The sequence below is a fragment of the Thalia democratica genome, chromosome 9 (assembly GCF_965202585.1).
Source record: "Thalia democratica chromosome 9, ktThaDemo2.hap1.1, whole genome shotgun sequence".
NCBI lineage: Eukaryota > Metazoa > Chordata > Thaliacea > Salpida > Salpidae > Thalia > Thalia democratica.
Window position 1 is genome coordinate 11,510,495 of NC_139173.1, and position 13,766 is coordinate 11,524,260.

Here is a 13,766-nt window from a genome sequence, read left to right on the forward strand (position 1 = left end):
AACACTTTATTAATTGTGGTCGTACATTTTTAAGATACATAGTATATAATTTTTTATTAACAAATTTATCTATTTTAAAATTTTATGACGTTTTGACACTTTTTTCAGCAATTATTTTTAATGCATCATTTTGTATTTTTTATTTGAATTTTATATTTGACATTGATACAATTTAATTCTATCTAATTGCATTAAATAATACGCCTAAAAAAAAAGTTTATAAGTATAGTAAATAGTATAAAAGTTGAAAAATATATGTACAAGTAGATCTCTAACTTAATCTTAAGTAAACACATATTTTATTCATAAATTATTTATTTATTTTTAAATATTTTTTACAATTTGATTCTTAAAGCTTAATTTTATTACAATTTTAATACTTATGAAGAGCTTTTTAACTTAATGAAGTCATTTGTTGATTACAATTGTAAGTACTTATTTTATTGAAACAATTTTTTCTCAGACACTATAATTAAAGTTGTTATTTTTTAAACTAGTTTTACTTCTGTTTGTTTCATAAAAAAAGTTATTAACACCACTTTTTGCAACTATGCATAAAATCATAGTAAAAAAAATCTAAAAACAAACGAGAACAAACTTTGACTTATATTATATATTATAAAATTAATACAGCAAACAAATAAATAGATCACATTAATAACAATTAAGCGTTAGTTTGAACTGTTTTTTTTTTTGTAAAAAAGTAGTAACTTAATAGCTTTGATTGTTTTAAACATTTTTTAACCTGTTTTAATATTTAAACTAATATAAATGCAATATCAATATTAAATTCACAACAAGAACTATATGTTTACAATAATAATAAGTTGTCTTTTTTATTAGTATGATATAAATTATTTAAATAAAGTCTAGTTTTAACTTATATAGTTCACAAGTATATTTAAAAATAAATTCCAGGACAATTTGTAGCATTACAAGCTCTAAAATCTCAATTTGTTTGATAATTGTTTAAACCACCAACCTGGATAGCTACCAACCCGAATCTCCATCGAAGTTCACCGCGCAGCAGGAAGGAGCGGCCGAGGCGAGCAAGTCCGCCAACTTGAGTCAAAACTTCGCTGTCACGTCACAAAACCACCAGATAATCGCCCTGGCTACGGCGCAGGCCCACCAGCAGGGTTCTGAGGGACAACACCTGAACCAAAACCATCACTTGATGGCGCCCTCCTCTCACCAGCCGATCCCAATCGGAATGAACCTCAACCCAGGCAACCCGAACCCGTCGAGCTTCTTGCAGCAAAATTTTCAGCAGGCCAGCAACTCTCAGGGACCCTCGCCCTCGAGTGAAGATGCAAAGTTTGTATTCTATTCAATTTTTTTTAATAAAATTACTAATTTTGTTTATAGTAGATTTAATTAATAACAAATGAAAAAATCAAGTTTTAATTTTTAACGAGAAAGTTGTAAAGTGAAAATAAGATACGTGCATAACTACGTACGTAGTTTTTCCAATGCCGCTCTTATTTTTATTTAACCCAGAATTAAACGTAACAAATTTTCTAAATTCTTTTGCGACATGCTACTTACTATAACGTGGTTTTCGCTACTATGGAATTTATTTGAAGAACCACTATGCGCACGTTTGTAAACTAATTTTGTTAGCTTTTGCGATTAATAAAATTTCAAAACATGAGACAATGCTTTACAGGATTGTGAGAACTTAGCTATTCCCTGAAGATTAAAATTTTTTATATTACATTGTGAAAGAGTTAAAATTAATTTAATTCAAGTATATTTTATAATAAATAGTTATGATTTAAAAACAAAGTGTTATATATAATTAATTTTTGAATACCATGTTATTATTTTTTACCTTAAACTTTTATCGTAGATTACATAATTTTACTTAATACTATTTAGATCAATTTTTTTTTTCAGCAATTATTGCATGTTATTAAAAATCATCAACAAAAGTGTTAAAACTTTTTAACACTTAACAGTATTGCAAAGAACCAAGACAATATGATAGACAACGAAGCCGAAGGTGTTTGGAGTCCAGATATAGAAATCAGTTTTCAGGAAGCACTGACAATTTACCCACCCTGCGGAAGAAGAAAGATCATACTTTCAGATGAAGGAAAGATGTATGGTATGTTAAAGTAGAATTAATTCCGTGATGTCTTTAAATAAGTATCTTAGTTTTAAAATATTTCTACTTTTACACAGAAGACTTTCTTCTAGTTTTATACTTATTAGTTTTTGTTTAAAGGTCTTTTTTTTTATTTAAAATACCTTTTGTTATAATTATATAGATGTTTTAATTTGTTTTGATATTACAAAAACAGGGTTTTGTCGTATTAAGAACTAATCAGTGACTGTTTTATAGCAACCTTAGAGGTCTCAATTTGAGTAGTAGACGAAGTATAATTATCGAAATTGAGTTTTTTACATTGAGTTTAAAAAAACAATAAAAACTATTGGTTTTTTAACACTTATGTTGTAGTAAATTTTAAAAAAAACAATAAACTTTTTAACTTACGTAAAGAAGTTTTTTTTTCTCCTATAAGTACCTCTTTTTACCAATAAATAAAATAGAATAATCACATAGTATAATTATTGAAAACAACTATTTTATTTAAAATTTTAATACATAGTAAAAACCGAAACCAAATCTATGGCACACCACAAATTCTCTACGGAAAGTTAAATCTGTCAAATCTAAGTAACAAATATTTTATACATAAATCGAACATAGAAAGTGTAATACAAAAATTTGCTTTATTATTTTTTTAGTACCTAATAACTATTTGACTGAAACATAACAGGTTTAAACGAATACTTTCTGATAAAGCTTTATCAAAAAAGCTGGTTGACTTTAATAAAATAAAACCTTTCAAGTAAATTTGAAAATCTGTAAAAGTTATCAGTTTGAACTGAAATAAAAGATTTTAAATGTTTAACTTTTATTGTTTTATTTCTATCATTTTTCAGAAGCTTAAAAACAGTTTTAAACTTCTCATATTATATTTATTAGTTTGTTTTCAACTGAATAATTAATACAAAAACTCTTTGTTAATTTAGTAGCTTAATTAATTTTTTGTTCTTAATTTACATATAACACTTTAATCGAGTTTTAAAACTTTGTTTCCATTATTAAAAAAAACTAATGTTTTTTAGTTGAATTTGAAACTTTTAGGTATACTTGTTTCAAAAAAGTTTTCTTTTTTTTTTCTATTCAGTGAATAAATAAAAAATATTAGAAAAATATTTAAATATTTTAGACGCGTTTTAGTAGTTTTTTATAAAATTTCTCATTAGTATTATTTTTAAATATCGTTAATCTAAATAAGGTTACTTTCTGATTGAGTTTGTATGTTAAAGAATAATTAGTTAAACATATTAGAGTAATATGTTCGTAGTAGATATCTATCTCTACTTTGTTTCAATTTGTAATTGTGTACCAACAAAAAGGTAAAAATATCCATTAGAGAATATTTAAATCTTTAATAAAGCTAACAAACACTTTTAAGAGCTTTTATAAAACAAATAGAACAAGTTGTTAGCATAATTAATACTATTCAGTGTTAAAAAATTTACAAATATATAATTTTTCTGTAGGAAGAAACGAGCTCATTGCACGATACATTAAAATAAGGACTGGAAAAGTACGTACAAGAAAACAAGTATGTTTTTTATTAATTGAATCATAGTATAACTTTTACAAACTTTATTAAACCTTTTTTTAAATATAAACAGTTTCAAAATTTTTTTTTTACTTATATTCGTTTTTCAAGCTAAAAAATTTTAGAATAATTAACTAAAGCAACAAATTTAATAGGTTTCAAGTCATATACAAGTGTTAGCAAGAAGAAAATCACGAGAAATGCAATCACAGTTCAAAGCTAACCTAAACTCAAGAGTAGTAAGTTTATTAAAAATTTCTCATAAAAAATGACAATGTTGTTTTTAACATTTTGAAAAAAATAATTTTCATTCAAGATTTTATTCTTTTTTATTTAAAAATAGCTTAACAAGATTATTCTGCTTGTTAAACTATCTTTAGTAAGACTACCTTCATGTTATTAAGTTCTAAACAAGCTACCAAGAAACATAAAAGTTTATTTAACCTCGTTCAGGACCAGGCAACGAAGGACAAGGTTCTCCAGAGCATGGCATCGATGTCATCGGCGCAAATAGTGTCGGCAGGCGCGCTGTCTCAGCTACCCAACAACAGAATTGACATGAGCCAGCCGCTCACTTACAAGCACTCGGTTAGCAAGCACTTGTTAACTTTTAGCTCTCGAACGCTTAATCCTGCTTTAATTAAATTTGGTGCGTAGGACTGATAAGCTGCAAATTAATTTGCTGTTAAATAGAGACTTTGCACAGTTTATGTTTTATTTATTGCTGTTTACCATCGTTAAGGGAATTTTTTTTATAGCAAATTACTAAAAAACCTTAGAAATTTTTAAAACTGTTAATACGTTAAATTTTTAAGAAAAAAATAACCTTTATCTACTAAATTAGTATTAAGACTAAGATAGAAGGAAGAAAGCAGTAGTGCATAAATTAATTAACTTAAGAAGAAACGGCATGCTGCTAGCAAGTCATAATTTTATGCCAATAGGAAAAGGTGTGGTATTGTAAAGTTTATTTAATTTTAAACGATAAATAAAAGGTGTGCTCTAAGCACTACTACTTACAAACTAATTAAAAGTACAGTCTACAGCACAAGTACTAAAGCATCATTAATATTAATAAATAAGGGGATTACGGCTTTTTTGTAGAAGACAAACAGTACTAATTATGCGACACAACAGTTTGATTTTATGCTTTAGTTAAAAAATATATAACTGAACACAATAAATTTGAACTGCTTTGTTTTTTAAGTTTACATATAAAGTTTAGTTTTTAGTGCCTTACTTCAACGCATGAAGACAATAAATTAAACCAAGATACAAGGGTGTGGTTAATTTTAAGTTTTTTTTTACTGCTTCTAAGGCAGTTGTTCGTGAACTTTTGCAAACTGTATACCTTTTTTAACTGAAAAGCTTGTGCGCAATGCAATGTACTAATTTGAACTTTTAAAGCAAAAACTGTATATTTTTTTAGTTAATTTTCTTATTATATATATCTTATTTAAAAACGTTATATTGCTTAAACAAATTTAGTGATCAAGAAAAACTTTTTTTATTTACGCTGGTGAGTATTTTCAAATTTCATTTTAAAGAATCCATGTTTACAGCTGAGAACTAAAGAACTAGTTGTTTGGTAAAAATTATTTTATCGACTATTAAAACTAAATGTTCTGACTAAAACTTCAGACTTTTTCATATTATAATGATGATTTTTTTACTACAAATAATTTATTTTTCAAAAATTATAAATTCACAAAAATAAATAAACTTTTTCTTTAGATGTGGCCGAACGTGTCTAACCAAAACAACAATGAGTGAGTTTTATTTGAATCTACTCTTTTGTACTGAAATTTTATTTAAAGTTTTTGTTTACAAAAAATCCAAAAAGAATTAAATTTTTGAGTTTTTTAAAAGTATCATATTAGTTCAAGCTGCTTTTAATAATATCAATGAGTACGTTGTATTTTTCTCAAAGCTGTATCCCCGAGGCAATATTTTTCAAGCAAATTACACTGGTCACTTTAACTTTTACAAAGTCAGCAGCATTAAAATGGCTTTTCAATATGCTTTCGTTTGAAAACTCAAGTTACAAAGTTTTATTTTATACATCACCATTTAAAAAAAACAATTGCTCTTAAAACTTTGACCAATTACTTGACTCCTAAAAAAATATTATTATTTAACAGCTTAAACTTTTACAAAAAGATTTAAAACCATACACATTTTGTAGTATTGGTTGAAGAAAGTGTTAAAATTTTAAAATAGATAAATAAAAGAAATTGTGTTTTACAGACTAAAAGGTTTTACGCACGGAGTTCAGGGTTACATGGGAATGAACTCGCCATCTCAGCAGCACCAGATTCATCAGATACCATCAGCATCGTCCATAGCACCTTCCATTGTTTTGAAGCAGGACGCAATTCAAAACAACAGTGAGTTGTTCCAAACTAATTCTTATTTTAATTCCGAATGCAGTGTTGCAGGTACGCAGCTTGGACTATTCTGTAACAGTTTTCCTTTTTAAGCACTAAAAAATAAAAAACTGTTTTAAAATATAAATATTACGAAAACTGTGGTGTTGCAGAATCTTTTAAGCTAGTCGTTGTAGCAACTTTCTTGCAATTACATATGTTTTCAATTATCAACAAAACAGGTTCAAACCTGCTGCTGCAGCATCAAGCAAGTAACAAGCCAGACGATGTCGAAGGTTCAGGTTTTCTGAAGAACCAGCTGATAGCAGGCACCGACATGAAGCTAATTAACTTCACTGCATATCGCGAGCTCGAAAACGGAGCTGATAGTGTGAGTTGTTTTTTTTTTTTTTTAATTTACAAGCTCTTATTAAACAGTTCAAATATTAAACTCAATAACATTATGTACTTTATATATGAGGGAATATAAAAGTTTATTTTCAGTTTATTTTGAAGTGACGTAGCTTAGAATTCCACATATGTTACCAAAAATCAACAATTATTTTAATTAGAAAACCTTTTATTATTATAAATAGAAATAAACTCAACTGTTGTACTTAGTTATAAGAGTTATTTTTATCAAAAAATGTTGGAGTTTTTAATTCCTAGGGAAACGAACAACTACAATTTATTTCATTTTAACAAAAAAATTACTTCAGACAAATTACTGTCAATATTTACCTTTGTTTTAGTTTAACTTAACTACAGTTTAATAAAAACTATAACATATTTATAGTTCGAGATATGAATTTAATTAATCGATGTTATTACTAACAGTATTATCAATATTTAAGATTTTAAGGTTATACTATGTTTATTTGTAAAGTCTAAAGTATTTACATACAACTTTATATTGTAAAATTAAATTAACCCTTTGTTTTAATTTTGCTTAGGGAACTATGAATAAATGCTATGTAACTGTGGACAAAAGCTCATTAAATGCTTGAAATCAAAAATACTTCATAGTAAACAAAGTTTTTTAAACTAATTAAACCTTCAGGCTAATTTTATGTTTCAATTTTTAAGTATAGTTTAGTTTATTCTAATCTTTTTTATTTTTTATGTAAATTTTAGACACTTTTTGTAAAAAACAGATGACTACTAATAAAACAAATAATTATAGCTTAAAAATTATTTACTCTTATGAGCCAAAAAATATTTTTAAAGGACTTTATTATTTTTATTTTTTTGAAAAGCAATCGAAAGTAACTTTTGAATTTCTTATTCTCCTAAACGAACTTTTAGAACTATAAAAATGATATGTAAGTATAGCTCATATATACAATTTTTGTATTACATCATTTCCAGAAAACTAAGATTAAGAAAATATATTAAGGAAGTAAATATATATGTTATTTTTTAGCCAAGAGTATATTAAGTTTAAAAAAACATTAAAGCTTACAAAATTACTAAATACTTAAAAATAAAACTAGCTCTAAAGGAAATTAACTTTCAAAAAAACATGTGTTTTTCGAATAAATTTTCTCTAACAAATTTACGTAATTAAAATTGGTGTTTTAGGTTATACCACATTATACTAAAAATAATACATTGTTTTTTATTAAAAAACTACTTGAACAAAAAACTATATTTTGTATAAACTATGACGATAAATACAAATTAAAATTATTTTTTAAATGCAAGTTTTTTTTGTTGTGTTTAAATACACTTAACAAACATACGTATATAAACGTAAATTTCTTTTCATATTATTTTTAGAATATTATCTGAAAAACTAGCTCTAAATCATGCTTAACTAAAGTTTTTTATTTCCACTATTTATTGTTAAAGCATAGTCTATAACAATTAATAAAACTTTATAGTTGTCTTCGAAGCACTCATTTGTTAACATCGACCAATCGAACCAAGATGAACCTCCACCCAATATGGAAATAATTCAAATAAGCAAAATTGAAGACAAATTTCCGGGCTCAGATGAGAACCCAGGTCTAAAAGAAATGTTCTACAAACGATCGAATGAGCCCTTTTTCCTGATTAAATTTTGGGTAAATGCACTTTTAATCTTACAAACTGTGTACATACTTGACCATTTTTTCTATTTCGTTTAAAAATAAATTTAACATAAGTCTGTTCAAATTAACTACAGCTTTTTACCTATAAGTTTATTACAAGTGTTCAGTTTAATAAATGTTCCTTTTAGTAGTTTATTTTTAAAAAAATTTTAACTTTTAACTTATAAACTTCAAAATTTTTATTAAATGTAAAATAAAACTATGGTTAGTAAAACCTAAGTATTTGTTTACAAAGAGTTTTTTATCGTTTTTTGAGGTTTTGTGAAAAAAATTTGTCAGTTTTTTTTACTTTAGTTTTGTTTGTATAGCTTATAACTAAAAAATAGAAAACATTAGTGTAAATTTTTTTAATCTTTTTTCTGTATAAAACTGTTACAGTTAAGAAGTGTAATAAAAAAAAGTTTTTAAAGTAAATTGTTTTCCCAAATTACTTTGTGTAAAAAGCACGACCATCGTTATATTTGAATGGTTTTCAAGTTTTAAGCTAGAAGCAATTTTTTATGCTTCGCTAGCTATGTGAAACACAAACAAAGTATAATTCTCTCAATTGACCACGGAACTTCTTCAGGTTATATGCGGTTAAAAACCCAAGCCCAATAAAATAATGCGTTCGTTGTTTTGGTGTACAAACTAATTTCATATATTTTCTCTTTGAAGACTTAAGTTTTATTACATAAACCTTTAACAATTTAAACTGTCAAAACACAAATACGTTATCCCCTTTTAAAACTTGCAAAAATTTACAGTAGATAAATTTGAAAATAAAAAATAGATTAAGTTTGTTATTTGTAGCTTTAAGAAAATGTAACGATTTTTTATAGCTGTTTTTTGTTTTAAATTAACACTGTTCTATACAAACCCTTTTCACTGCTTAACGTACCATTTTCACACTAAGCAAACAATTGCAAATTTAAACTGCAAATTTTATTGCAAACTTAACTTGCAAGTTTTTCATTGCAGGCTGATCTCGGGTGTGAATGGGACGATGCGGTGGCGCAATCGTTCGTGTTTGCAAGCAAGTACGAAAGCAAGGAGAACCTGGAAATAAAAGTTTCGACTCAAGTGTGCTCCTTCGGCAAGCAAGTCGTCGAAAAAATCGAGGTTGTTTGAAAAATTGAGCTTTTTCTTGTGAATTTTAAACTTATATCTAGAATTTTATTTTTTGTCTAGCATAATAAATACTATTGGTTTTTGAATTTTAAAGTAAAATCATTATGTCGTGCTGTGTAACTTAATAATTAGAGATAAATTAAAAGTATTTCTTCCGTTTTATATAATTTTCGATTTTAAATATCCAAGCTAAAATTTTCCAAAAATTTCGTAATGGTTAAACATTTTAAAACAAAAAACAAAAGTTTCAATCGGCTCGATTCAGCAAAGACATTGCCAAAACTCGTAGAGTTCAAGTTGGCACACGGTTTGAACATTCTGCTGTGTGCTAAGTTGCGCGGTAAAACCGATGGAATTCGAAAAATTCAAAGATCGCCCCTCCCATGCGCGAGCCGGCGTCGAGTTGTTTGAACAAATCAAGCAGTTATGTCACAATTTTTTTTTTTGCTAACTTAACCGGGCTGCAAACGGGACAAATTTTTAAGTTTTTTATTTTAGAAAAATTATAACTTCTTTTTTTACATGAAAATTTAATCAAGTTGTGTGAAACAAGCAAAAATTGTCTAAAAAATTTTATTTTGTTGCGCTTTTGCAACCTTAAATTGTTATTATTTTTGGTATTAATCAAGGAACTACGTTTTCTTTTGTGGTAAAAGTTTTCTTACTCGGTGCTTTACTAGTTTTCTTAAAATTTATTCTTGACTGTCCTATTTTAAATGAAACCTCAATTTTTTTTAAACTAAATGCCTATTTGTGTTTTTAAATTTGTAAAAAAATTTTTAGGAAAACAAAAGTTAAACTCATTGTTAAATATTTTACATTGTATACTGTTCAATTTCAGGCTAGTTCTAAACTTTGAAGAAAAGCAGTAAAAATACTTATAGTTGGTTTATTGAGTAGCATTATATTATTTTTTTCTTTGATTTAATCAACTTTTAAAAACTATTAAATTAGTTTTAAGTTAATTAAAATGAACATAATCTTAAACAGAGATAAAATAACTGCTATATTCACTTAGATTAAGAAACTTTCAAAAAAAATGTGCTTTTTAATAGTTAATTGGTAAACAACTTTTTTAGAATGATTTTAGTTTAGAAAACACTGTAAAATATAATTTTAAAAATAAATTGTTGAAAGTATATCTTTCTATTTAAAGCTTTTGAAAACATTTAACGTATTACATGATATAAATCTTATATACGATGTTAGTACAGTCTTTAATTCAAAACCAATAAATATCAATATAATAAAAAAAACTTCAGTAAGTTATGATGAACATTTGATGTGTTTAATTACTACCTCTAACAGATTATAAAAAATTAAATAAATTGCTGTCAAAACTTTAAACTGAATGTTGAACAGACGTTGAAGGGCCGACTGGTGAACAACAGATACGTTTACAACTTCAACAAGTCCAAGATGTGCGAATACATGGTCAACTTCATTCTACGGCTCAAACTTTTACCAGAAAGAGAGATGAAAAACAACGTTTTGGAAAATTTTTCTATTCTTCATGTTAGCAAAACAAATCAAAATTGTACTTCTTTTAAAAATTATTATTAGCGGTTTTTTAGAATAAAGTTTGCTGCATTAAAACATGGCAACTTTTTATTTAAAGGACTTATAAGTTTAAATAGTGCTTTGGAAATGACATGTAGATTTTCAATTACCAGTCTATTACCGACTTTTTTTATTTTTTATTTTACTTAGTTAGTTCAACAAAAAATAAAGTCTACCAACAATCATATAGATAACATTTTTATACTTTTTGCTAACAAATACTTTTTTATAGGCGATTGTGAAAGTTAAAGCTGGTAGTTTTAATATACTGAATAGAATAAACAAGTTATATTTTTGATCTTGTAACTTTTTTTGTGTTTTTCATTAGTAGCTTTTTATCCAACTTCTTTTTGTTAACCGCACTTATGAAAGGTTCAAGTCAGTTCTATTTAGCAAAAAATCAGCACAAAATTTTAGATATAAAATGTTTCGCTTTTATAAATATACACCAGCGACTCATTTAATAAATCTATAAAAAATAACTAACTTAACAAAATTATGGGCATGACTTTGATCTTAGTTGTAAAAGGTTTAAATATTACTCTAAATAAAGTTAAACAGCCAAAAAAAATCTGTCATAAAGCTTTATTATTATCTACCGCAGCTAAACCAAGATAATTTAATTACAGACCGTCAAGAACGACAAAACCGGGGAGCTGCTCCTGTGCATAGCCTTCATATTTTCAATTTCCCAAGCCGGACCGCAGCACGTTGCGTACAAGCTCGTTGGAAACGATGCGAACCATCTGCAGTAGCTGCGGTGAGCGAATAATTTATATCCGAGGGAACGCGAAATGGAAAGCATCAAAATGAAAAGTAATAACATTGGGTATGCGGTAACTTCAACACGCTTTTAATTTCACATTGTACTCGAAAAAATCCTTTTGTTTTGTGGCGTTGAAAGTTATGTATTTATGTTTTAATTTGTGTTATAAGTATTCTATTCAAAAAGGCTTCTAGTAACCAAAGTGTAAGGTTTATTTGCAAATTAAAGTATGTATTTAATGCACGTCAAAAAGTTTTTCACTGCCTAATAAGTTTTCAAATTAAAAATAGTGTTGGTGGAATGTTGCGAAAACTTTTATGTATTGTCTGTTGATTTATTTTTATAAAAATAAGATTTTAATGTTAATATTTACTTTTATGCCTAAAATAGTAAGGTTATTATTATACTTTGAAAAATTGCTTTAAGTGGTTTCAAAATTTAAACATAAACCAACTAGTTTATACATTTATAATTAAAAATTATTAATGAGACATATAAGCAGTTTGTATGTGAGTAAGTGTTAAAACGAACAAAAAGTTTCAAAATAGCTCAGTTTTTTTCTATCCTTGTTTTTTCAATCCTTATATAAATTCATATTTCAAAAGTTTACATTGAATACCATATATTAAAATTTTTATTTAGAGTTTGCACATTTTTAAAAATGTTTTAAGTTCTAACTTCAAGAACATTTATTGGTTACCTCTTCTAAGTTGTTTTGATATAAACATTATACTTAATAATTAATGATTTTATGTTTACATCGCCTAATTATTTACTTACCTCTTTTTTATTAACCGAAAAAACTATATACAAGTTGTATTTACTATTACAAGCTTAATCCAAAAATCAAATTGTAAGCAGAAAATCTTTTCAATTTTGAAAATTTTTTAAAAGTCAAAACAAATAGACGACAATTATCTCTAGTGCCTCCAGTGTTCGCACATTAAAAGTGAAGTTACAAGATGAGAGCTTGTAAAAACAAGCTAAAAGTTTAAAAAAAATGCAAACTTCAAATTTTACTGTTTTAATATTCGTTCATTTTCGTCAATTTTCCCCTATAAATAGCCTTTTTTCGTGGCCACAACTTTAACACGGTTCAATGCCTTTTTTGCATTTTGAAAACTTTTGTGCCTTGACTTTTTTATTTTTTGCCTGGTTTAAAATATAAGCGTTCTAGAAGCTATATAGATAACACAAGTTTTATTACTTTTTGTTATAAAAATCCTTATAGTGCTAAAGTAAGTACTTTTTCAAAAAAAGTTTAACACTACAACAAGTACCAAAAACAAATTGAAAAAAGTTTAAACGATTTTACTATGCAATCATACTGTTTTAATGATTTAAATCTAAATTGTTCTTTTTACTAAATAGCTATATATAAAAAGTATGATAACCCTTGTTACGATTTATAACTACTTGTTTTCTATAACATTTTTTTAATAAACTGTAAAACTTCGCACTAATTAATGATTTGTAAATGCTTGTACTTCATTAAACTTGAGTCAATTATTTGTATACTTTTGTAAAAATACTTTTTTTTTTAAGTTTTAATAGTTAAGTTACTTTTTAATTAAACTGTACACTAAGAAAAATACTAAATGATGTTAAAATACGATAAACAACATAAACTAAAAGATAACCTTTTTTTTACTATCTTTTTCTTCTAGTTGCTTATGCTATTAGTCTCATTAAAAGTAGCTCAATAAAAGTGATTTATACTGGTATTGATTTTTTTATAGCTTATTTTTAAGCTTAATGTGAATATAAAATATTTTGAAACAAATGAAACTATATTTTAAAAGTTTATTTTTTGATAACATTAGACATAATTGATAAACATCCATACTGGTTTAAATTAAATTTCTTTGAATTATTTAACTGATAGTTTTTTTTTTATGATAACTAGTTTTACAAAATTAAGTACTATAAATGATTAGTTTATCACTTCAAGGTATAAGTATAAAAATAAGACTTAAAATATTAATTTTTACTGTTTTTTATTCTTTTAAACAACACATAACTTACTTCAAATCACTTGCATTGATTTACCGCTTAGGTTCTTATACATCTTTACACTCCGTTAGTAATTTTTTTTAGAAGGGACGGGTCAAATATGCACGAAGGCTCACTTTTACATGGAAAATTAATTTTGCACAAATGTAAAACCTAAAACAAAAAAAAATAACGATCAAGGGTTAGGGGTAACAGTGATGGTTAAAAATAAACA

At 26.1% G+C, this 13,766-nt stretch overlaps 1 protein-coding gene across 1 annotated transcript; it reads left to right on the top strand.

Annotated features, from left to right (window-relative positions):
• Positions 1 to 922: 922 nt before the first annotated feature.
• Positions 923 to 12,993, top strand: LOC145844517 (transcriptional enhancer factor TEF-1-like). The gene is made up of 12 exons (XM_082951914.1): positions 923 to 1,317; positions 1,962 to 2,110; positions 3,580 to 3,644; positions 3,800 to 3,883; positions 4,098 to 4,232; positions 5,379 to 5,413; positions 5,892 to 6,031; positions 6,253 to 6,401; positions 7,894 to 8,076; positions 9,064 to 9,204; positions 10,576 to 10,728; positions 11,403 to 12,993. The coding sequence occupies exons 1-12, from the start codon at positions 1,178 to 1,180 to the stop codon at positions 11,526 to 11,528; spliced, it is 1,500 nt and encodes a 499-aa protein (XP_082808040.1). The 5' UTR covers positions 923 to 1,177; the 3' UTR covers positions 11,529 to 12,993.
• The last annotated feature ends 773 nt before the right edge of the window (positions 12,994 to 13,766 follow it).